Here is a 27,041-nt window from a genome sequence, read left to right on the forward strand (position 1 = left end):
GACACCACCCTTATGGCAGAAAGTGAAGAGGAACTAAAAAGCCTCTTGATGAAAGTGAAAGAGGAGAGTGAAAAAGTTGGCTTACTGGCACCCCCCCAAAAAAATAAAAGTTGGCTTAAAGCTCAACATTCAGGAAACGAAGATCATGGCATCTGCTCACATCACTTCATGGGAAATAGATGGGAAACAGTGGAAACAGTGTCAGACTTTATTTTTTTGGGCTCCAAAATCACTGCAGATGGTGACTGCAGCCATGAAATTAAAAGACACTTACTCCTTGGAAGAAAAGTTATGGTCAACCTAGATAGCATATTCAAAAGCAGAGACATTACTTTGTCAACAGAGGTCTGTCTAGTCAAGGCTATGGTTTGTTCAGTGGTCATGTATAAATGTGAGATTTGGACTGTGAAGAAAGCTGAGTGCTGAAGAATTGATGCTTTTGAACTATAGTGTTGGAGAAGACTCTTGAGAGTCCCTTGGACTGCAAGGAGATCCAACCAGTCCATTCTAAAGGAGATCAGTCCTGGGTGTTCTTTGGAAGGAATGATGCTAAAGCTGAAAGTCCAATACTTTGGCCACTTGATGTGAAGAACTGACTCATTGGAAAAGACTCTGATGCTGGGAGGGATTGGGGGCAGAAGGAAGAGGAAACGACAGAGGATGAGATGCAGGGATGGCATCCCTGACTCGATGGACGTGAGTCTGAGTGAACTCCGGGAGTTGGTGATGGCCAGGGAGGCCTGGCGTGCTGCGATTCATGGGGTCGCAAAGAGTCAGACACAACTGAGCGACTGAACTAACTGACTGATTGATCATTTATTTTCTTTTTTTTCTCCTAGTTTCTTAAATTGAACTCATTTACATACACTCTTTATTACCATTTACCCTTTATTTTTTAGCACAAATATCTTTATCTTAATTTACCATGTATTTTTCCACTTGGAAACAGATATAAGCTCATTTAAGAAAAAACTTACTCTCAATTCCAATATCTGAGGTAAATCACCTTTGTTACTTTGGCATATTTTTCTTTTGCACATTTTTTCCCATTGCTTGATTCAAAATAGTTCTGTATACAATCTAGAGGCTGATTTTTTTTTTCTTTTACTTAAAGTGTGATCTCATTACAAATTTCTGCATTATTACCTTTGGACTAGTGTAGAGCTCCTACACTGTATACATAGTGATATTGTGACTAGAGATCTATACACATAATACAGTCATTTAAAAGTGTCCTTCAATGATATAACTAAATATATAAATATTTTAAGTTATTTTTAAAAGAATGTCCTCTAATAATGAGTGATGTTGAGCATCTTTTCATGTGTTTGTTAGCCATCCGTATGTCTTCTTTGGAGAAATGTCTATTTAGTTCTTTGGCCCATTTTTTGATTGGGTCGTTTATTTTTCTGGAGTTGAGCTGCAGAAGTTGCTTGTATATTTTTGAGATTAGTTGTTTGTCAGTTGCTTCATTTGCTATTATTTTCTCCCATTCAGAAGGCTGTCTTTTCACCTTGCTTATATTTTCCTTTGTTGTGCAGAAGCTTTTAATTTTAATTAGATCCCATTTGTTTATTTTTGCTTTTATTTCCAGAATTCTGGGAGGTGGATCATAGAGGATCCTGCTGTGATTTATGTCTGAGAGTGTTTTGCCTATGTTCTCCTCTAGGAGTTTTATAGTTTCTGATCTTACATTTAGATCTTTAATCCATTTTGAGTTTATTTTTGTGTGCGGTGTTAGAAAGTGATCTAGTTTCATTCTTTTACAAGTGGTTGACCAGTTTTCCCAGCACCACTTGTTAAAGAGATTGTCTTTACTCCATTGTATATTCTTGCCTCCTTTGTCAAAGATAAGGTGTCCATATGTGTGTGGATTTATCTCTGGGCTTTCTATTTTGTTCCATTGATCTATATGTCTGTCTTTGTGCCAGTACCATACTGTCTTGATGACTGTGGCTTTGTAGTAGAGCCTGAAGTCAGGCAAGTTGATTCCTCCAGTTCCATTCTTCTTTCTCAAGATTGCTTTGGCTATTCGAGGTTTTTGTATTTCCATACAAATCTTGAAATGATTTGTTCTAGTTCTGTGAAAATGTGGCTGGTAGCTTGATAGGGATTGCATTGAATTTGTAAATTGCTTTGGGTAGTATACTCATTTTCACTATATTGATTCTTCCAATCCATGAACATGGTATATTTCTCCATCTATTAGTGTCCTCTTTGATTTCTTTCATCAGTGTTTTATAGTTTTCTATATATAGGTCTTTAGTTTCTTTAGGTAGATATATTCCTAAGTATTTTATTCTTTTCGTTGCAAATCAAAACCACAATGAGGTACCACTTCACACCAGTCAGAATGGCTGCGATCCAAAAATCCGCAAGCAATAAATGCTGGAGAGGGTGTGGAGAAAAGGGAACCCTCCTACACTGTTGGTGGGAATGCAAACTAGTACAGCCACTATGGAAAACAGTGTGGAGATTCCTTAAAAAATTGCAAATAGAACTACCTTATGACCCAGCAATCCCACTTCTGGGCATACACACCGAGGAAACCAGAATTGAAAGAGACACATGTACCCCAATGTTCATCGCAGCACTGTTTATAATAGCCAGGACATGGAAACAACCTAGATGTCCATCAGCAGATGAATGGATAAGAAAGCTGTGGTACATATACACAATGGAGTATTACTCAGCCGTTAAAAAGAATTCATTTGAATCAGTTCTGATGAGATGGATGAAACTGGAGCCGATTATACAGAGTGAAGTAAGCCAGAAAGAAAAACACCAATACAGTATACTAACACATATATATGGAATTTAGGAAGAGGGCAATGACGACCCTGTATGCAAGACAGGGAAAGAGACACAGATGTGTATAACGGACTTTTGGACTCTGAGGGAGAGGGAGAGGGTGGGATGATTTGGGAGAATGACATTCTAACATGTATACTATCATGTGAATTGAATCGCCAGTCTATGTCTGACGCAGGATGCAGCATGCTTGGGGCTGGTGCATGGGGATGACCCAGAAAGATGTTATGGGGAGGGAGGTGGGAGGGGGGTTCATGTTTGGGAATGCATGTAAGAATTAAAGATTTTAAAATTTAAAAAAAAAAAAACTAAAAAAAAAAAAAAAAAAAAAAAAGAATGTCCTGGTTTCGGGGTCCTTTTACAGTTAAAAAATTTGCAGAATTTAGCTAAGTATGAATTACAATGCTAGAATATTTCCTTTCTTGATGTGGTCAGTTGGAGAAATGCCCTGGACTTTAGAGAATGAAACAAGAGGACAGTAAAAAATTAAAAGCAAAACCAAAAACAATTAGTTGTGTTTTATTTAAAAGTAAAGGTTAAGGGCTTACTGAGATGTGGAACTGCTGATTACATATTTTTGGAGCAGTACAATGACATCCCTCTTGACTAGGTCTCAGACATTTTCTGGGCCAAACTTAGTTATAGTCATCTTGGAATTGTCATTATAGCCCTCTACTCCTCCTCTATTTAATAGAAACTTACTACAGGCAAGGTCCTCAGCACATTATACAGATTAACCCATTAAGTTCTCATAGCTAATCAATGAATTAGAGCCTGTAATTATCTTCATTTTACAAATAAAAAAACAAAGACATAAAGAATTTAAATAACTTGTCTAACCTAATTCACATAAATAAGTGATAGAACCAGGGTTAAACCTGGAAATCTTGGTTCTGGAACCCATGCTCTAAAATGCATGCTGAGTCTCTTTATATCTTGACCAGAGATGTTGCCAGATTTTAAAATCTGGATAAACAGACCTGAGGGTGGGTGGGGTTGTGGGGGTGCAATCTGTGCTCCTGATTGTCTGGGGAACAATATATCTTCTTTATACCAATACCTCTCACCCTGGTCTCCGTATTTTTTTCCTCTGGGATAATGATTATTCCTGCAATTGTCTCAATATGCTAATTAATGCTGAGGACATTTTTCTTCTATAAAGCATCACAGAATAACAGATTAAAAAGACCTTACAGGAATGCAGGATTTCATTCTCAGCCTCAGATCCAAACAACTCAACAAATACAAAGAATTCCTGAACAGGACAGAAAAAAAGGTATGTGCAAGATTTTAAATTTCCATCATGCTCTGAATGTTAGACCATTGAGAATTGTTCATGATCTTTTAAGAAACCATGCTGCTGCTGCTGCTGCTACTAAGTCGTCTCAGTCCTGGAAGACTCTGTGCGACCCCATAGAGGGCAGCCTACGAGGCTCCGCCCTCCCTGGGATTCTCCAGGCAAGAACACTGGAGTGGGTTGCCATTTCCTTCTCTAACGCGTGAAAGTGAAAAGTGAAAGTGAAGTCGCTCAGTCGTGTCGGACTCAGCGACCCCATGGACTGTAGCCCACCAGGCTCCTCCGTCCATGGGATTTTCCAGGCAAGAGTACTGGAGTGGGTTGCCATTGCCGTCTCCGTAGGAAACCATAGAGAACACCAGAACTATTATTGCAGCTAAATTTTAATGTGTCTTCTACAAGAAAAAAAATGCTCTTTAATCCTACTTATTCAAACTATGCAGTGTAGAAGTAATTATCTGGATCACCTTACTGGAGATTTTGAGGGCAGTGTGGAAGAAAGAATGGCTTATTTCTTGCAGAAAGCTCATGGATTTTCTGACTTTCTTTCTTCTTCTTTTTTTTTCTTTTACTTTATTTTACTTTACCATACTGTATTGGTTTTGCCATACATCAACATGAATCTGCCATGGGTGTACACGTGTTCCCCATCCTGAACCCCCCTCCCACCTCCCTCCGCATACATCCCTCTGGGTCATCCCAGTGCACCAGCTCCAAGCATCCTGTATCCTGCATCGAACCTAGACTGGCGATTCATTTCTTATATGATATTATACATGTTTCAATGCCATTCTCCCAGATCATCCCAACCTCTCCCTCTCCCTCTCCCACAGAGTCCAGAAGACTGTTCTATACATCTGTGTCTCTTTTGCTGTCTTGCATACAGATGAGTATTCTAGACAAAACTTGAGAATATTTCTTTTAGAAAAATACCTGTTTTCCTTTAAAATAGTACCTCATTTCAAGTCATCATCATAAGAAGTTGGGGGCAAAGCTCAATGCATTTTGTAGTCAGAACTGGGTTTTAATATATTCCATCAATAATTAACAATGTAATTGTCAACTTAAAAAATGCACAATGTGAGAGTTGCAAGTTAAGTTTTATCTGAGACAAAATGAGGACAGTAGCCCAGGAGACAGCATCTCAGATAACTCTGAAAAATTTCTCCAAAGAGATAGGAGGAAGGTCAGTATATATATGATTTTTGTGAAGGGAGAGTACATGCAATCAGGCACATATTTTCCCAGAAGGTTTCCGCTAATCTCATGAAGATTTTGCTAGTCATGAGGAACAGTCATCACCATGAAGGATTTTAGTGCTCTTCTAGATAGGAGGAGATAGAAGAATTGGGCTTATAAAACCAGCTTCTAAAAATATCTGACTAGCTGAAGACCTGTTTTGCCAATTCTCCCTCCCCACCCTCCACCAGCCCCCAGCACAGAGTGCCTCATTTCTGCTCTCCACCCTGAACTCCTTTCAGGGAGTGTTGAAAGTTAGCAGCTACAGCTGTACCAGATTTAATCCTTGTAGAGATAGATGCCAGCAAGTACCAATTTGTAGCTGACTTAACAGTAGACCAGTTACCTAATAACCAGTATCTACACCTCGGTTTCCTCATCTGTAAAATAAGAATAGTAACAATCTTAGAGTGATTGTTGGGACTAAATGAGATTATAAAAGCCATTACCACATGATAATCTTTCCATTTTTGAGAGTTATTATTAATTCAATATGCAATTATATGTAAAGAATACTCCAAATAATACTTTCTTCCCCAAACTACATAGTTTTCTTGAGGTATGGAAAAGAAGAAATTTCTGCCAGGACAATTTCCACATAGTCAACTTCTCAGTTTGTCCCTGAGTGATTCACTCAACTAATTAAAAATATTTTTCAGTAGTATGCCTCTACTTTGAGTCACTGTGCTAAAGGAAGACCAGTCAGAGGACTTCTGTGATAGTTCAGACTAGATGTGACTGTGACTTGCCTGAGCGAAATGAAAGCAGAACATAAGATCAGGGATGCCTCTAAATTTCTACCTGCTTTTTTCTTCAGAGGGCTTTCTAGGACCTAGAGTGTGTTTGCCATTTCTTCCTTTCTCCATTGCCATAGTCTGGAATTTCTCCACTAGCCTGTTTTTCTAAGATTTTTTTTTTGAGTGTACCATTTTTAAAGTCTTTTATTGAATTTGTTACACTATTTCTTCCATTTTATGTTTTGGTTTGTGTGTGAAGCATGTGGGATCTTAGCTCCCTGACTAGGGATCAAACCTATAGCCCCTGCATTGGAAGGTGAAGTCTTGAACACTGGACCACCAGGGAGTCCTTCCCTTAGCCTCTTTTCTTTTTTAATTAATTTATTTTTTATTGAAGGATAATTGCTTTACAGAATTTTGTTGTTTTCTGTCAAACCTCAACATGAATCAGCCATAGTTACACATATATCCCCTCCCTTTTGAACCTCCATCCCATCTCCCTCCCCATCCCACCCCTCTAGGTTGATATGGAGCCCCTGTTTGAGTTTCCTGAGCCATACAGAAAATTCCCATTGGCTATCTATTTTACAAATGGTAATGTAAGTTTCCATGTTACTCTTTCCATACATCTCACCCTCTCCTCCCCTCTCCCCATGTCCATAAGTCTATTCTCCATGTCTGTATCTCCACTGTTGCCCTATAAATAAATTCTTCAGTTCCATTTTTTTAGATTCCATATATATGTGTTAGAATATGGTATTTATCTTTCTCTTTCTGACTCACTTCAGTCTATATAATAGGTTCCAAGTTCATCCACCTCATTAGAACTGTCTCAAATCCATTCCTTTTTATGGCTGAGTAATATTCTGTTGTGTATATATACCACAACTTCTTTATCCATTCATCTGTCAATGGACATCTAGGTTGCTTCCATGTTCTGGGCTTCCCTTGTAGCTCAGTCAGTAAAGAATCTGCCTGCAGTGCAGGAGACCCAGGTTTGATCCCTGGGTTGGGAAGATCCCCTGGAGAAGGAAATGGCAACCCACTCCAATATCCTTGCCTGGAAAATCTCATGGACAGAGGAGCCTGGTGGACTGCAGCCCATGGGGTTGCAAAGAGTTGGGCACGACTGAGCAAACTGCTGTAAATAACACTGCAATGAACATGTGTCTCTTTCAATTTTGGTTTCCTCAGGGTATATGCCTACGAGTGGGATTGCTGGGTCATATGGTGGTTTTATCCCTAGTTTATTAAGGAATTTCCATGCAGTCTTCCATAGTGGCTGTGTCAATTTACATTCCCATCAACAGTGCAAGAGTGTTCCCTTTTCTCCACACCCTCTTCAGCACTTAATGTTTGTAGACTTCTCGATGAGGGCCATTCTGACCGGTGTGAGGTGATATCTCATTGTAGTTTTGATTTGCATTTCTCTAATAATGAGCAAAGTTTAGCATCTTTTCATGTGTTTGTAAGCCATCTGTATGTCTTCTTTGGAGAAATGTCTGTTTAGGTCTTTTCCCCACTTTTTGATTGGGTTGTTTGTTTTCTGGTATTCAGTTGTATGAGCTACTTGTATATTTGGGAAATTAATCCTTTGTCAGTTATTTCATTTTCTATTATTTTATCCCATTCTGAGGGTTTTCTTTTCACCTTGCTTATAGTTTCCTTTGCTGTTCAGAAACTTTTAAGTTGAATCAGGTCCCTCTTGTTTACTTTTGTTTTTGTTTCTGTTACTCTAGGAGGTGGATCATAGAAGATCTTGCTTTGATTTATGTCATCGAGTGTTCTGCTTATGTTTTCCTCTAAGAGTTTTATAGTTTCCAGTCTCACATTTATATCTTTAATCCATTTTGAGTTTATCTTTCTGTATGGTGTTAGGAAGTGTTCTAATGTCATCCTTTTGCTTATAGCTGTCCAGTTTTCCCAGCATCATTTATTGAAGAAGCTGTCTTTGCCCCACTGCATATTCTTGCTTCCTTTGTAAAAAATAAGGTACCTATATGTATGGGTTTATTTCTGAGTTTTCTATCTTGTTCCACTGGTTTATATTTCTGTTTTTGTGCCATTATCATCCTGTCTTGATGACTGTAGCTTTGTAGTATAACCTGAAGTCAGAAAAGTTGATTCCTCCAGCTCCATTTTTCTTTCTCAAGACTATTGGCTATTTGGCATCTTTTGTGTTTCCATATGAATTGTGAAATATTTTGTTCTAGTTCTGTGATAAATGCCATTGGTAATTTGATAGGGATTGCATTGAATCTATAGACTGCATTTGGTAGTATGGTCATTTTCACAATATTGATTCTTCCTACCCAGGAATATGGAATATCTCTCCATCTGTTTATGTTGTCTTTGATTTCTTTCATCAGTGTCTTATAATTTTCTGTGTACAGTTCTTTTGTCTCCTTAGGTAGGTTTTTTCCCTAGATATTTAATTCTTTTTGTTGCAGTGGTGAATGGGATTTTTTCCTTAATTGCTCTTTCTGATTTTTCATTGTTAGTATATAGAAATGCAATTGATTTCTTCCCTTAGTCTTTCAGTTGAATCTTGACTAGGTCTTAATTGACTGTAGTAATTAGTATTTCTTAGTTCTATGTTTGTTTACTCAGAGACACTCTCTTACTATATCCCTCCTCTGAATACCAACTAGGAAGGGATCTAGTAGTCATCTAAATTTTAAAATCAATATTTTTGGTATTGGTATTTTTCTCTTCTACCCTAGAAGTAATAAGACTTAAGAGGAAGTAGGAAACGGCAACCTACTCCAGTATTTTTGTCTGGAATATTCCATGGGCAGAGGAGCCTGGAGGACTACAGTTCATGTGGTCACAAAGACATGCCTGAATGCACGTGTGCAGCTCCAAATGAGGGAAATACCATGCATGTTGTAAGCAAGACAAGAAAGACCAGATTGGTGATTTTAAAAAAGTAAATGTTACTTGGGAAGAATGGGGAAAATTACATCTCTTCCCCTCATTTCCTTTACATCACCAAATAATGTTTAAATTGGGAGCACCAATGATTTAAAAACAGAGGCAAATATTTCTAATAGATGGTAAGTGGTTTTTTTTTTTTTTTTAGTAAGTGAAATGATACCCCTGTGAACTGAGTGGGTTACAATAGCTACTTCATGACAGTGCTAATTCATTCTTAACCTGTATGCTTTTGTGAGACAAAAACTCAGAGAATATTACCTAGATTGTAGCCTTGTGACACTTTATCTTCAGTTTTCACATTCTTTTGACAGCGTTCCGAGCATCATCTTCTGGATGTATTGTAGCAGTAATACTAGGAATTATATGTGTCATCCTTTTGGGAATATCAGCTTTTTTTGCTACCAAGTGTAAGTATTCTACAGAAACTTCATTCCTTTTTTTTTTTTTAATTTATGTTTTTATTGGAGGATAATTGCTTTACATAATTTTGTTGTTTTCTGTTAAACCTCAACATGAATCAGCCATAAGTATAATACATACATCCCCCCCCTTTTGAACCTCCCTCCCATCTCCCTCCCAAATCCCCCCCCCCAGCCCCACCCCACCCCACCCCAGGTTGATATAGAGCCCCTGTTTGAATTTCTTAGACATTCAGCAAATTCCCATTGGCTATCTGTTTTACATATGGTAATGTAAGTTTCCATGTTAGTCTCTCCATACATCTCACCCTCTTCTCCCCTCTCCCCATGTCCACAAGTCTATTCTCTATGACTATTTCTCCATTGCTGCCCTGTAAGTAAACTCTTCAGTACCATTTTTCTAGATTCTGTATAGGTGTGTTAGAATAGGTTAATATGATATTTATCTCTCTCTTTCTGACTTACTTCGCTTTGTGTAATAAATTCTAGGTTCATCCACCTCAGGACTGACTCAAATCCATTCCTTTTTATGGCTGAGTAATATTCCGCTGTGAATATGTACCACAACTTCTTTGTCCATTCATCTGTTGGTGGACATCTAGTTTTCTTCCATGTTCTAGCTATTGTAAATAGTGCTGCAATGAACAGTGGGGTACATGTGTGTATTTCAGTTTTGGTTTCCTCAGGGTATATGCCTAGAATTAGGATTGCCAGGTCATACGGTGGTTTTATTCCTAGATTTTTTTAAGGAATCTCCATACCATCTTCCACAGTGTTTGTATCAATTTACATTCCCACCAACAATGCAAGAGGGTTCCCTTTCCTCCACACATTCTCCAGCATTTATTGTTTGTAGACATTTGGATGGCAGCCATTCTGACTGGTATGAGGTGATATTCCATTGTGGGTTTGATTTGCATTTCTCTAATAATGAGTGATAAGAAAGCCTTCATCAGTGATCAATGCAAAGAAATAGAGGAAAACAACAGAATGGGAAAGACTAGAGATCTCTTCAAGAAAATTAGAAATACCAAGGGAATTTCATGCAAAGATGGGCTCAATAAAGGATAGAAATGGTCTGGACCTAACAGAGGCAGAAGATATTAAGAAGAGGTGGCAAGAATACACAGAAGAACTGTACAAAAAAGATCTTCATGACCTGAATAATCATGATGGTGTGATCACTCACCTAGAGCCAGACATCCTGGAATGTGAAGTCAAGCTGGCCTTAGACAACATCACTATGAACAAAGTTAGTGGAGGTGATGGAATTCCAGTTGAGCTATTTCAAATCCTGAAAGATGATGCTGTGAAAGTGCTGCACTCAATATGCCAACAAATTTGGACAACTCAGCAGTGGCTACAGGACTGGAAAAGGTCATTTTTCATTCCAATCTCAAAGAAAGGCAATGCCAAATAATGCTCAAACTACCGCACAATTGCACTCATCTCACACGCTAGTAAAGTAATGCTCAAAATTCTCCATGCCAGGCTTCAGCACTACGTGAACTGTGAACTTCCAGATGTTCAAGCTGGTTTTAGGAAAGGCAGAGGAACCAGAGGTCAAGTTGCTAACATCTGCTGGATCATCAAAAAAGCAAGAGAGTTCCAGAAAAACGTCTATTTCTGCTTTATTGATTATGCCAAAGCCTTTGACTGTGTGGATCACAATCAACTGTGGAAAATTCTGAAAGAGATGGAAATACCAGACCAGCTGACCTGCCTTTTGAGAAATCTGTATGCAGGCCAGGAAGCAAAAGTTAGAACTGGACATGGAACAACAGACTGGTTCCAAATAAGAAAAGGAGTACATCAAGGCTGTATATTGTCACCCTGCTTATTTAACTTCTATGCAGAGTACATCATGAGAAACGCTGGGCTGGAAGAAGCACAAGCTGGAATCACGATTGCCGGGAGAAATATCAATAACCTCAGATATGCAGATGACACCACCCTTATGGCAGAAAGTGAAGAGGAGCTAAAAAGCCTCTTGATGAAAGCGAAAGAGGAGAGTGAAAAAGTTGGCTTAAAGCTCAACATTCAGAAAACGAAGATCATGGCATCTGGTCCTATCACTTCATGGGCAATAGATAGGGAAACAGTGGAAACAGTGTGAGACTTCATTTTTGGGGGGCTCCAAAATCACTGCAAATGGTGACTGCAGCCATGAATTAAAAGACACTTACTCCTTGGAAGAAAAGTTATGATCAACCTATATAGCATATTCAAAAGCAGACATTACTTTGCCAACAAAGGTCTGTCTAGTCAAGGCTATGGTTGTTCCAGTAGTCATGTATGGATGTGAGAGTTGGACTGTGAAGAAGGCTGAGCGCCGAAGAACTGTTGCTTTTGAATTGCCGTGTTGGAGAAGACTCTTGAGAGTCTGTTGGACTGCAAGGAGATCCAACCAGTCCATTCTAAAGGAGATCAGCCCTGGGATTTCTTTGGAAGAAATAATGCTAAAGCTGAAACTCTAGTACTTTGCCCACCTGATGTGAAGAGTTGACTCATTGGAAAAGACTTTGATGCTGGGAGGGCTTGGGGGCAGGAGGAGAAGGGGATGACCGAGGATGAGATGGTTGGATGGCATCACTGACTCGATGGATGTGAGTCTGAGTGAACTCCGGGAGTTGGTGATGGACAGGGAGGCCTGGCGTGCTGCAATTCATGGGGTTGCAAAGAGTCGAACACGACTCAGTGACTGAAATGAACAATGAGTGATGCATATTTTCATGTGTTTGTTAGCTATCTGTATGTCTTCTTTGGAGAAATGTCTGTTTAGGTCTTTTTTCCACTTTTTGATTGGGTTGAGCAACTTCATTCTTTATGCTCAATTTTATCTAAACATTTTGTCTTTTCCTAAAAGGAGAATCAAGGTTAAGACTAATGAGATAATCACACTCTGACATCAGAAACATTCTTATTTCCAGATGTTTCTCAGGACTTGAGAAAAAAAATATTCATGAATCCAAAGAAGAAAGTCTTTTTAAAGATTAAATTTAAGTTTTAGTTTTTAATTTTTTATAAGAAATATAATTGATGTTCAATATTGTGTTAGTTTCCGGTGATATTTGCATGGCTTCCCAGGTGGCGCTTGTGTTAAAGAACCTGCCTGCCAATGCAGGAATCAAAAGAGACCCGGGTTCGATCCTTGGGTCAGGAAGATCCCCTGGAGGAGGAAATGGCAACCCTCTCCAGTATTCTTGCCTGGAGAATCCTATGCACTGAGGAGCCTGGCATGCCAATGGGGTCACAAAGAGTCAGACACAATTGAGTGACTAAACAGCAACACAACCTTTTTAGATTGCTGTTTAGTCTTGTGAAGGGGACTAAAGTCAGGAATGAATTATGTTGACATTTGATGATTTCACTGTTTCATATAGTTTCTAAAATGTGAGATACAAAATTGAAATTATGGGAGATTTTAAATTTTTTTCTGATTTTTAATGTTATATATATATTTTCTTCATTTTGAAAATGAAAATTTTAGTGTAACAAGTTTATATTTTACCTTTTAAACTAACAGTCTTTTTTCTGCTGATAATTTTCAGATTTTCAAAATTCTTTTAATTATCAGAATATGTTGGATAATGACCCACAGAAATATGATCAAAATATGTTGGATAATGACACGCAGGAATATGAGAAAGCTAGGACTCCTGTGAAAAATAAATGCTTTTCAAAGGATTGGTTAAACTCAGGTATGTAGTAACATATAAGCACTCATAATTAAAAGCTGGTATAATGAATTATTGCCAGGCAATCTCCATTTTATTATTAAACTCATGATCTACGAAAGTGAAGTATGGTAGAGATATTTTTCATTCAAGAAGATACAATTTCTTGCCACATGGTCTGCCTGCATCTTTGAACTGTAGATAATAAAAATTTAGTAGTTTCTATTTATTGGTCTGTCAGTTAACTGACTTTGCAAATAAGAAGTGAAATAATTTTTGAGTTTCTTTCAGAGTCATATCAATCAGCAAAGGAAATCTTTCAGTGCATTTAATTTATATAGCATGCATAAGATATAGTATAATTACTTAGTAGTTTCCTACTTCTTTATAAGACAATATTTTCCACTGATCCTTTGTGAAATGACACTGTCTTATGTCACTTCCCAGGTGGCTCAGTGGTAAAGAATCCACCTGCCAATGCAGGAGATGCGGGTTCAATTGTTGCATTGGGAAGATCTGGAGAAGGAAACGGTCACCCTTCCCAGTATTCTTGCCTGGGAAATCCCATGGATAGAGGAGCCTGGCAGGCTCCTTGGGGTTGCATGGGATAGCAAAAACAGTCGGGTAAGGCTTAAGGGACCAAATAGCAACAACTGTCCTACATATCACTTTGCTAACTCAAGTCCCTTGAAACATATCCTAACTCCTGACTTGGTCATATGGGTAAAATTTACCTTGCAAGCAATCCCATCCTATCTCTCAAAGTCATGGATAACCTGAAAATTCAGAGAGCTTCCCTGAGGTTTCTCCAGGCCAACAGTCAATTCAATAAGACTCTTATCTATTATCCATGTACTAGTTTTGATAAGCACTCTGGTGGGACTTTATCCTTCTGTCTGTTTTGCTTATCATTAGCAACTAGTTGCTTAAAATATTCTTGCTAGAATATAATTTAGTTACTTTCGTTTTGTCTTCTATGAAAATACTTTAAAGATGCTTTTTTAGTAACTATATCTTTTTGTTCTTACATTTTTCAGATAGTAAAATTTGATGGGTAGGAGAAAGGAGAAATGGATTATTTTCTTTCTTTAAACTAATAATTGCTGTTGTTGTGGTTTAGTCACTAACTCGTGTCCAACTGTTTGTAACCTTATAGACTGTAGCCCACCAGGTTCCTCTGTCCATGGGATTTCCCAGGCAAGAATACTGGAGTGGGTTACCATTTCCTCATCCAGGGGAATCTTCTTGACCCAGGGATCAAACCCGTGTCTTTTTTGTCTCTGCGTTGGCATGCAAATACTTTACCATTGACCCACCAGGGAAGCCCAAACTAATAATCACTGTACTTTGATGAAGCTAGAGAGTTCCTGGAGGAAAGCATTGTTAGTATTGATACAAAAATTAAATATCAAAAGCAATACAGTTTTTGCCCTCTTAAATATTTCCTACTCTTGCATTCATGTCCTGGTGCCCATGACATCCTGGAGAAAACTTTGCAGAAAAAGAAAAGTACTCTTTCCCTATTGATGACAGATAGATACATTATTTTGCATTTTAAGTTAGCAGTGATGTCCTCAGAGCTCATGGAAAGTAATAAGACCTGTAGAGCTGGGGAAGATGTCTGGAGCAAAACTTTCTGGGAAGAGCATTCAGTTCAGTTCAGTTCAGTTCAGTTCAGTTCAGTCGCTCAGTCGTGTCCAACTCTTTGTGACCCCATGAATTGCAGCATGCCAGGCTTTCCTGTCCATCACCAACTCCCGGAGTTCACCCAAACTCAGGTCCATCAAGTGGGTGATGCCATCCAGCCATCTCATCTTCTGTCATCCCCTTCACCTCCTGCCCCCCATCCCTCCCAGCATCAGAGTCTTTTCCAATGAGTCAACTCTTCACATGAAGTGGCCAAAGTATTGGAGTTTCAGCTTTAGTACCAGTCCTTCTAAAGAACACCCAGGACTGATCTGCTTTAGAATGGACTGGTTGGATCTCCTTGCAGTCCAAGGGACTCTCGAGTCTTCTCCAGCACCACAGTTCAAAAGCACCAATTCTTTGGTTCTCAGCTTTCTTCACAGTCCAATCTAACTTAAAAACTTTTTTTTTTTTTAAGAAAAGTCCAGAGAAGAATACAAAAACAAATGGTCTTGCTGTGAAGAGAAATGCTACTATTTTTCTAATGTAGGTAAAACCTTTGAAGAGAGTCGGAAATTCTGCACCAACCAGGGCTCCCATCTGTTGAAGATAGAAGATGAGGATGAACAGGTAATGAGTTCTGAAGTTGGAAATTTTTCCCATATATTTTTTATGCAAGGAGAAAATTGCTAAAAAGTTTTAAAGAACATCTGAAAATCATATGTTTGTTAAATGACAATGACTTGTCTTTTCAAGTTAAATAGAAAACTTTGAGGTAAATAAAAAGAATCCCTTGTTGGGAATTACAGCATCTCAGTTTTAGTTTTGTTTCAGAAAAAACATTAAGCTCTGGTAATGATGCTCTGTATCTGCTCTAGGAAGCAAACTAAGGTTTCTGAACAAAAAGGCATTTCTCATGAAACCATCATGGGAGTTGCCCTTTTTTCATGTTGCTCTGTTTTGAAGTCCTTTAATAATAATGGATCTTTTAATATGTTGATACTTTTGCACATATTGGAGTGGGTTCAGTTCAGTTCAGTCGCTCAGTCGTGTCCGACTCTTTGCGACCCCATGAATCGCAGCATGCCAGGCCTTCCTGTCCATCACCAACTCCCAGAGTTCACTCAGATTCACATCCATCGAATCAGTGATGCCATCCAGCCATCTCATCCTCGGTCATCCCCTTCTCCTCCTGCCCCCAACCCCTCCCAGCCTCACAGTCTTTTCCAATGAGTCAACTCTTCACATGAGGTGGCCAAAGTACTGGAGTTTCAACTTTAGCATCATTCCTTCCAAAGAAATCCCAGGGCTGATCTCCTTTAGAATGGACTGGTTGGATCTCCTTGCAGTCCAGGGGACTCTCAAAAGTCTTCTCCAACACTACAGTTCAAAAGCATCAATTCTTCGGCGCTTAGCCTTCTTCACAGTCCAACTCTCACATCCATACATGACTACTGGAAAAACCATAGCCTTGACTAGACAGACCTTAGTTGGCAAAGTAATGTCTCTGCTTTTGAATATACTATCTAGGTTGATCATAACTTTAGTCCTAATTGAAAATATAAAAAAGAGATTATAATTGTGTTCACATTATTTTCTTTTATTTTGTATAAAGGTTTAGCCAATTAACACATAATGTTGTGGCCGTTTCAGGTGAACAGCAAAGGGACTCAGCCAAATATACACATGTATCCACTCTCCCCTAGACTTCTTGGCAAAGTAATGTCTCTGCTTTTGAATATGCTATCTAGGTTGATCATAACTTTTCTTCCAAGGAGTAAGTGTCTTTTAATTTCATGGCTGCAGTCACCATCTGCAGTGATTTTGGAGCCCCCCAAAATAAAGTCTGACACTGTTTCCACTGGTAGCCCTTCATTTCTCCAGGAGACCTTCCCAACCCAGGGATCAAACCTGTGTCTCTTGTGTTTCCTTCCACCAGGGAAGCAGAAGCAATGATTTGGCAATAATAAGTAGTCCTAATTGAAAATATAAAAAAAAAGATTTTGGTAAAAATCAAATTATAATTGTTTGTGTTCACATTATTTTCTTTTATTTTGTATAAAGGTTTAGCCAATTAACACACAATGTGTGGCAGTTTCAGGTGAACAGCAAAGGGACTCAGCCAAATATACACATGCATCCACTCTCCCCCAGACCTCTCTCATTCAGGCTGCCACATAACATTGAGCAGAGTTCCATGTTCTAGGTCCTTCTTGGTTATCCATTTTAAATATGGCAGTGTGTGTTCACGTTATTTTCATCTTTTATTGTTATAAAAAAGACTGGGGATTAAATTACATGTAGGGTTCTTCCTTCTCAGAACTTTGTTCAGTCTTTGGTGTCTTATTTTTATTGGATTGGATTATCTCGAAAAGGAAGTGTCAGCCCCTGGATGTGGGAAGATGGTTCCTTGATACAATATAAACTGTAAGTATCCAAAGCACTTGAAAGCTTCAGTTTACTTGTCAACTATGGAAATGAATTGCAGAGATAAATTTCATTAAGCAAGATTCTCTGACCTCAAGAGCAATTCTAAGACTAATTTTAATTTTGTAAAATATCCTTGACATTAGAAAAAACACTGCTGACTTCCATGCTTCTGTACTTGTATTCATGCAGTTTCCTCAACCAGTAACACTTTCAGTTAAAATTTATTCTCTTTGAAGTCATTCTTGATCTCCTGCTTTGAAATTAGTTCCCCTTTTATGCTCCTAATTAGCATTTTCTTTTCTTTTACCATCTCACATCCAATCTAGAATATTCTGTCTCTCATCTTTTGTTTTCTTTTTAAATTTTTATTTTTACTTTATTTTACTTTAAAATACTGTATTGGTTTTGCCATACATTGACATGAATCCACCACGGGTGTACATGCGATCCCAAACATGAACCCTCGTCCCACCTCCCTCCCCACAACATCCCTCTGGGTCATCCCCATGCACCAGCCCCAAGCATGCTGCACCCTACGTCAGACATGGACTGGTGATTCAGTTCTTACATGATAGTATACATATTTCAATGCCATTCTCCCAAATCATCCCACCCTCTCCCTCTGAGTCCAAAAGTCCGCTATACACATCTGTGTCTTTTTTGCTGTCTTGCATGCAGGGTCATCATTGCCATCTTTCTAAATTCCATATATATGTGTTAGTATACTGTATTGATGTTTTTCTTTCTGGCTTACTTCACTCTGTATAATCGGCTCCAGTTTCATCCATCTCAACAGAACTGATTCAAATGTATTCTTTTTAATGGCTGAGTAATACTCCATTGTGTATATGTACCACAGCTTTCTTATCCATTCATCTGCTGATGGACATCTAGGTTGCTTCCATGTCCTGGCTATTATAAAAAGTGCTGTGATGAACATTGGGGTACATGTGTCTCTTTCAATTCTGGTTTCCTTGGTGTGTATGCCCAGCAGTGGGATTGCTGGGTCATATGGCAGTTCTATTTGCAATTTTTTAAGGAATCTCCACACTGTTTTCCATAGTGGCTGTACTAGTTTGCATTCCCACCAACAGTGTAGGAGGGTTCCCTTTTCTCCACACCCTCTCCAGCATTTATTGCTTGCAGATTTTTGGATCGCAGACATTCTGACTGGTGTGAAGTGGTACCTCATTGTGGTTTTGATTTGCATTTCTCTAATAATGAGTGATGCTGAGCATCTTTTCATGTGTTTTTTAGCCATCCGTATGTCTTCTTTGGAGAAATGTCTATTTAGTTCTTTGGCCCATTTTGTGATTGGGTCATTTATTTTTCTGGAATTGAGTTGCATAAGTTGCTTGTATATTTTTGAGATTAGTTTTTTGTCAGTTGTTTCATTTGCTATTATTTTCTCCCATTCCAAAGGCTGTCTTTTCACCTTGCTTGTATTTTCCTTTGTTGTGCAGAAGCTTTTAATTTTAATTAGATCCCATTTGTTTATTTTTGCTTTTATTTCCAGAATTCTGGGAGGTGGATCATAGAGGATCCTGCTGTGATTTATGTCTGAGAGTGTTTTGCCTATGTTCTCCTCTAGGAGTTTTATAGTTTCTGATCTTACATTTAGATCTTTAATCCATTTTGAGTTTATTTTCATGTGTGGTGTTAGAAAGTGATCTAATTTCATTCTTTTACAAGTGGTTGACCAGTTTTCCCAGCACCACTTGTTAAAGAGATTGTCTTTACTCCATTGCATATTCTTGCCTCCTTTGTCAAAGATAAGCTGTCCATAGGTGTGTGGATTTATCTCTGGGCTTTCTATTTTGTTCCATTGATCTATATTTCTGTCTTTGTGCCAGTACCATACTGTCTTGATGACTGTGGCTTTGTAGTAGAGCCTGAAGTCAGGCAAGTTGATTCCTCCAGTTCCATTCTTTCTCAAGATTGCTTTGGCTATTCGAGGTTTTTGTATTTCCATACAAATCTTGAAATGATTTGTTCTAGTTCTGTGAAAAATATGGCTGGTAGCTTGATAGGGATTGCATTGAATTTGTAAATTGCTTTGGGTAGTATACTCATTTTCACTATATTGATTCTTCCAATCCATGAACATGGTATATTTCTCCATTGATTAGTGTCCTCTTTGATTTCTTTCATCAGTGTTTTATAGCTTTCTATATATAGGTCTTTTGTTTCTTTAGGTAGATATATTCCTAAGTATTTTATTGTTTTTGTTGCAATGGTGAATGGAATTGTTTCCTTAATTTCTTTTTCTACTTTCTCATTATTAGTGTATAGGAATGCAAGGGATTTCTGTGTGTTGATTTTATATCCTGCAACTTTACTATATTCATTAATTAGCTCTAGTAATTTTCTGGTGGAGTCTTTAGGGTTTTCTATGTAGAGGATCATGTCATCTGCAAACAGTGAGAGTTTTACTTCTTCTTTTCCAATTTGGATTCCTTTTATTTCTTTTTCTGCTCTGATTGCTGTGGCCAAAACTTCCAGAACTATGTTGAGTAGTAGTGGTGAAAGTGGGCACCCTTGTCTTGTTCCTGACTTTAGGGGAAATGCTTTCAATTTTTCACCATTGAGGATAATGTTTGCTGTGGGTTTGTCATATATAGCTTTTATTATGTTGAGGTATGTTCCTTCTATTCCTGCTTTCTGGAGAGTTTTTATCATAAATGGATGTTGAATTTTGTCAAAGGCCTTCTCTGCATCTATTGAGATAATCATATGGCTTTTATTTTTCAATTTGTTAATGTGGTGAATTACATTGATTAATTTGTGGATATTGAAGAATCCTTGCATCCCTGGGATAAAGCCCACTTGGTCATGGTGTATGATCTTTTTAATGTGTTGTTGGATTCTAATTGCTAGAATTTTATTGAGGATTTTTGCATCTATGTTCATCAGTGATATTGGACTGTAGTTTTCCTTTTTTGTAGTATCTTTGTCAGGTTTTGGTATTAGGGTGATGGTGGCCTCATAGAATGAGTTTGGAAGTTTACCTTCCTCTGCAATTTCTGGAAGAGTTTGAGTAGGATAGGTGTTAGCTTTTCCGAAATTTTTGGTAGAATTCAGCTATGAAGCCGTCTGGACCTGGGCTTTTGTTTGCTGGGAGATTTCTGATTACAGTTTCAATTTCCGTGCTTGTGATGGGTCTGTTAAGATTTTCTATTTCTTCCTGGTTCCAAAGCACACAACACATAATATTTGATGGTTGCTTAACAACTTAAAAATTATCAATATGGATATTAATGAATTTTCTAGACATAAATAGAGGGTAGCTGGAAATGTAGGGTTTTGGTGACTAGTTGCTGTTCTTGTTGTTTAAGTAGCTAGGTTGTTGTGACTTTGGAATCCTATAGCTGTGACTCTGTACCCCGCCAGGCTCCTCTGTCTGTGGGATTTCCCAGGCAAGAATACTGGAGTGGCTTGCCATTTCCCCCTCCAGGGAATCTACGCCATCCAGGTATCAAACCAGTGTCTCCTGCACTGGCAGGCAGATTCTTTACCGCTTAACCACCAGGGAAGCCCTCAATGACTAGTTCCAAGGTCTAAATCAAGTATCTTCACTGTTTATCTAAATTTCCTCACTGTCTAGCAAAGCCCATTTCATGTTACAAATAATACACCATTAAGAAACAATCTGAAAATGAATTGGATTGGACTCAGTGTACTATGTTTCCTCCCATTTTTCATGATGTAGCTTTCTATGATAATTTTTAAGATTATATATATTTCCCCCTCCACAGATACTATTAATAAATAAACTAAAAAAGTCGTAACAACTATTAATGGTAGAGATGGACTGAGGACTAGGTCACCTACTTCTGAATTTGGTCCTTTTTACACTACACTAGTATTTAGAGTGCTTTTTTATTTGCTGTAATAACAATCTGTTCCAAATTTGCAGTTAATCACATGAGATACACTCTTTTATATTTCTGCACATTTGCATATACTATATCCTTTATCTGGATTCTCTGTAGTTCCACTCTTCATCTGGTTAGATCCTAATCATTAATTTAGTTAATTTTTAGTTGCTTGATAGCTCAGTCAGTAAAGAATCTGCCTGCAATGCAGGAGACCAGGGCTTGAGTCCCAGGTCAGGAAGATGCCCTGGAGAAGGAAATGGCAACCCACTCCAGTATTCTTGCCTGGAAAATCCTGTGGACACAGGAGCCTAGCGGGCTACAGTTCATGGGGTCAGAAGAGTTGAACATGACTTATCTACCTAACCACCACCACTATAGTTCCTTTAAGATGCTGTGTTAGTTTCTAATGTACAGAGAATTCAATCAGCTACATATATACATAAATCTCACATAAACACAAATTCCCTCCTTTTTGGATTTCTTTCCCACAGAGCATTGAGTAGGGTTCCCTGTGCAATACAGGAGGTTCTTATTGGTTACCTATTTTATACATAGTAGAAAGAGTGTATATATGTTACTCCTAACCTCCCAATTCATCCCACCCAGCTCCCTTTCCCCTTTGGTGTTCATATGTTCATTCTCTACGTCTGTGTCTCTATTTTTACCTTGTAAATAAGATCATATTTACCAATGTTTTCAGATTCCATATATGTGTGTTAATGTACAATACATGTGTTTTTTTCTTTCTGACTTTCTCCATTCTGTATGACAGTCTCTAGGTCTATCCATGTCTCTGCAAATGACCCAATTTCATTCCGTTTTATAGCTGAGTAATATTATATGGTATATATGTACTATATCTTGTTTATCCATTCCTCTGTTGATGGACATTTAGGCTATTTCCACATCCTGGCTATTGTAAGTAATACTGCAATGAACATTGGGTGCATGCATCTTTTTGAATTATGGTTTTCTCTGGGTCACTAATTTATGAGATAATTATACCATTTATTTATTTGTGCATGTATTGATTTAATCATTCATAAACTATGCATCACATTCTACATAGAGGCTCTGCACTCAGTGGTATGTCTTCCTTAAGAGTCAGCTAAAATCTTCCCACATCAAAACTGTGTTCTCTGGCAAACTCTTTTCCCCTTGTCTGAGTTAGAAGCCACTCTTCTGTGCCAAATAAATGCATCTTTCCCTCTCTTTGTGTAAACTTCTTGAGGACAGAAATAGATTTACTCTGTATCTGCATTCCAGAATCTTGGTAATATGATAATATTTTAGAAATGTTTGTTAAGTGAATAAACAGAGAGATAGCTAAACATATAACTCCCTCTTTGTCTATAGTAGTATTTCTACTGGAAATATGATTTATGTCTGAATATTAGACTCAATTTTTGTTTTTCCCCTCTTCAACAGAAATCTGTGGAATTCAAAAATAAACAACAACTGTGCATATGTCACAAGAACCAAAGTAGCTGCCACAGTGTGCACCAGGCAGTATTTCTTTATTTGTGAGAAGAATTATACTAGTGTTGATCTCAAACTATCAGAAGATAAATGAAGTTGTTGACATTCTGGTGCATCCACCTGTCACCTGCAAGATGCAAGTAAATGTTGTGTTCCTGACACTGGTCTGTTATTAAGTTAATCGCATATGTAGGATAGCTTGTAAATTTGATGTAGATACTTAAAATGTTGGAACTTCATCTGCATGGGGAAGGGGTTGATAAGCACCTTCTTTGACTTGATTTCAGGTGGAATTAATTTTGATGGAAAGATGAAGATTTAATTCAGAAACTATTAGTGATATTCTTTTCCACTCTATTTTGGTTGGACTTTCCTGCAACATATGGTATCCCTCATATATATTGTGAAGAAATAGTCCATACACAGAGCTATTTTTTAACTGTTCAGGAAATCAAGGTGAAACATGATATGACTATGTACATTCATTTTTTTTTTTTGAGAAGTATATTTGTACTTTCAGAGAGGATGAGTCATTTCTGCACTTCTGCTTTATCACTTTTAAAATTCAAGATTTTCACAATTAATGTAAGAATTCATAGTTGAAAAATTAAAAAATATATTAAAAAAATAGAAACACATTGAATAAAAACTGATTCCATAATCCTTTCTCCTAATTTTTTGCCTTTCCAGTTACACTGTTAACATTTGGATTGTATCCAGTTTTGGCTAGCGTTTTGCTGTAGATAGTAGTGTTACATGAAACTTTATTACATAAACATCTCTGTGAATGTATTTGAATATTCTATAAAGTAGAAATAGAGAAGAGAAACTTCCATGTCAAATAGTATGCATCTTATAAATCCTCAAGTATAGATACTTTCTGCAAAAGCTGTTAATTAGTAGCCACATATACAATACATGTATCAGTTCAGTTCAGTTCAGTTCAGTCACTCAGACGTGTCTGACTCTTTGTGACCCCATGAATCACAGCACGCCAGGCCTCCCTGTCCATCACTAACTCCCGGAGTTCACTCAGATACATGTATACGTTTCTTCAAACCCTTACTAATATATTATATTATCAATTTTTAATAGACACAAATGTTCTTTTATTGTTTTAACTAATACTTCCAACATTACCTGTGAGACAGAGCACCTGTTCTGTTACTTATTTGTCAATTATTCCATGCTTGGCTATTTTACTTTTTTTATTCATTGTTTTTCTATTTGTTTGTCTTCCTCCTTTTCTTTACTGATTATAGAAAGTAATTATAGATTACGATTACTGATTATAGAAAGTACTGATTATGTCTTTTTGTATTTTCACTCAGTATATTTTTATTACCTTTCAACTTAGTTTTTCATGATTTTTATCTTATGTATAATACATAAGACAATATTTTTCTTTTTTATTAATTTAATTAATTTATTTTACTTTACAATATTGTATTGGTTTTGCCATACATTGACTTGAATCCACCATGAATGTACATGTGTTCCCCATCCTGAACCCTCCTCCCACCTTCCTCCCCATCCCATCCCTCTGGGTCATCAAGTGCACCAGCCCCAAGCACCCTGTATCATGCATCAAACCTGGAGTGGTGATTCGTTTCACATATGAAATTTTACATGTTTCAATGCCATTCTCCCGTATCATCCCACCCTCGCCCTCTCCCAGAGTCCAAAAGACTGTTCAATACATCTGTGTCTCTTTTGCTGTCTCTCATTCAGGGTTATCGTTACCTTTCTAAATTCCATATTTATGCATTGGTATATTGTATTGGTGCTTTTCTTTTTGGCTTACTTCACTTTGTATGATAGGCTCCAGTTTTAGCCATCTCATTAGAACTGATTCAAATGTATTCTTTTTAATGGCTGAGTAATATTCCACTGTGTATATATATCACAGCTTTTTTTATCCATTCATCTGCTGATGAACATCAAGAACACTTTCTAACACCATACACAAAAATAAACTCAAAATGGATTAAAGATCTGAATGTAAAACCAGAAACCATAAAGCTCCTAGAGGAAAACATAAGCAAAACACTCTCTGACATAAACCACAGCAGGATCCTCTATGACCCACCTCCCAGAATATTGGAAGTAAAAGCAAAAATAAACAAATGGGACCTAATTAAATTTAAAAGCTTCTGCACAACAAAGGAAAATATAAGCAAGGTGGAAAGACAGCCTTCAGAATGGGAGAAAATAATAGCAAACGAAGCAACAGACAAAGAATTAATCTCAAAAATATACAAGCAACTCCTGCAGCTCAATCCCAGAAAAATAAAAGACCCAATCAAAAAGTGGGCCAAAGAACTAAACAGACATTTCTCCAAAGAAGACATACAGATGGCTAATAAACACATAAAAGATGCTCAACATCACTCATTATCAGAGAAATGCAAATCAAAACCACAATGAGGTACCATTTCATGCCAGTCAGAATGGCTGTGATCCAAAAGTCTACAAGCAATAAATGCTGGAGAGGGTGTGGAGAAAAGGGAACCCTCTTACACTGTTGGTGGGAGTGCAAACTAGTACAGCCACTATGGAGAACAGTGTGGAGATTCCTTAAAAAGCTGGAAATAGATCTGCCATATGACCCAGCAATCCCACTGCTGGGCATACCCATCGAGGAAACCAGAATCGAAAGAGACACGTGTACCCCAATGTTCATCGCAGCATAATAGCCAGGACATGGAAGCAACCTAGATGTCCATCAGCAGACGAATGGATAAGAAAGCTGTGGTACATATACACAATGGAGTACTTTTCTTTATCACACTTAGGATTCACGCTTCACTTAGGGAGGATTTTTCTCTCTAAAATTAAAAATAATCTTTTATCTTTATATAATTTCAGGGAACTTTTAATTTCTGGAACAGGTAAAGGTTTCTATGTACTGAAGTAAACAGTTACTTGAATTTTAATTAACATTAAATTTATTGAAGCACTTGTCTCTTGGAAAACTAATATATCAAAGTGAAAATTTAGTGTATAGAACTCAAACATTTTTTCTTTCTTTTTAAAATTTTATTTTATAGTGAAGTGTAGCTGATTAACAATGTGACAGTTTCAGGTGGACAGCAAAGGGACTCAGCCACACATATATATGTATTCAGTTCAGTTCAATTCAGTCACTGAGTCATGTCCAACTCTTTGTGATCCCATGGACTGCAGCACACCAGGCCTCCCTGTCCATCACCAATGCCTGGAGTTTACTTAAACTCGTCTGCATTGAGTCAGTGATGCCATCCAACCATCTGATCCTCTGTCATCCCCTTCTCCTCCTGCCCTCAATCTTTACCAGCATCAGGGTCTTTTCAAATGAGTCAGCTCTTCACATCAGGTGGCCAAAGTACTGGAGCTTCAGCTTTAACATCATTCCTTCCAATGAACACCCAGGACTGATCTCCTTTAGAATGGACTGGTTGGATCCTGTTGCAGTCCAAGGGACTCTCAAGAGTTTTCTCCAACACCAAGTTCAAAATCATCAATTCTTCAGCACTCAGCTTTCTTTACAGTCCAACTCTCACATCCATATATGACTACTGGTAAAGCCATATTCTTGACTAGACAGACCTTTGTTGACAAAGTAATGTTACTGCTTTTTAATATGCTGTCTAGGTTTGTCATAATTTTCCTTCTGAGGAGTAAGCATCTTTTAATTTCATGGCTGCAGTCACCATCTGCAGTGATTTTGGAGCTCCCCCAAATAAAGTCTGTCACTGTTTCCACTGTTTCCCCATCTATTCTCCATGAAGTGATGGGACCAGATGCCATGATCTTAGTTTTCTGAATGTTGAGCTTTAAGCCAACATTTTCACTTTCTTCTTTCACTTTCATCAAGAGGGTCTTTAGTTCTTTTTCACTTTCTACTATAAGGGAGGTGTCATCTGCATATCTGAGGTTACATGTATCCATTGTTCCCCAAACTCCCCTGGCTGCCATATAACATTTAGCAGTGTTCCCTGTGCTATATAGTAGGTCCTCATTGGTTATCCATTTTAAATACAGCAGTGTGTACGTGTCGATCCCAAACTCTCTAACTATCCCTGTAGAATTCAGATATTTTAAAGCAGAGTCTTTCACAGAAGACCAATTAACAGGTACTTACAGATAACACATGACAAAAATCCCAGAAGACAGGGCAAAGGCTCAAGTACTCCACTGGTTCACAGAGATGGAGAAGGATTGCACAGAAGGATGAGGAGAATGGTCACAGTCTGACCACTTGTCCCTCCCCCAGGTCAGCACTGCAGAGGGTCTCCCTGAGCCTACAACTTCTCCCAGTGGGTAAAAGAGAGCCCAAGGTGGATATCCAGCTTCCCAGCATTGTGGATCACTTCCTGGTTGATTCATCTGGGTCTTGCATCAAGAAGATGCAAGAATCTGTGGGGTTTCAGCATGGACATCAGATTGGAACAGAGAAAGGACATGGAGCTTAGTGCTGGAGCAACCAGCACTTACTGGAGCAAGCAGCACTTGCATCTCAGCAGACCATA

General features: G+C 38.0%; 1 protein-coding gene across 6 annotated transcripts in view; it reads left to right on the forward strand.

Moving 5' to 3' along the window:
- LOC101123029 (C-type lectin domain family 7 member A-like) overlaps positions 1–23,191 on the forward strand; it is a 58,868-nt gene extending 35,677 nt beyond the window's left edge. For 4 of the 6 annotated variants that reach the window (XM_042247526.1, XM_060413419.1, XM_012175361.5 and 1 more), the window contains 6 exons: positions 3,974–4,087; positions 9,333–9,428; positions 12,992–13,141; positions 15,222–15,373; positions 17,064–17,170; positions 22,480–23,191. In XM_042247526.1, coding sequence (XP_042103460.1) covers positions 3,974–4,087; positions 9,333–9,428; positions 12,992–13,141; positions 15,222–15,373; positions 17,064–17,170; positions 22,480–22,624 — 764 coding nt within the window. In that variant the 3' untranslated portion in view covers positions 22,625–23,191. The remainder of the gene's footprint in view (positions 1–3,973; positions 4,088–9,332; positions 9,429–12,991; positions 13,142–15,221; positions 15,374–17,063; positions 17,171–22,479) is intronic. The other 2 variants (XM_042247528.1, XM_042247529.1) reach the window with 1 other exon arrangement.
- Positions 23,192–27,041: the final 3,850 nt, after the last annotated feature.

This window comes from Ovis aries, chromosome 3 (assembly GCF_016772045.2).
Source record: "Ovis aries strain OAR_USU_Benz2616 breed Rambouillet chromosome 3, ARS-UI_Ramb_v3.0, whole genome shotgun sequence".
In the NCBI taxonomy this organism is placed as follows: domain Eukaryota; kingdom Metazoa; phylum Chordata; class Mammalia; order Artiodactyla; family Bovidae; genus Ovis; species Ovis aries.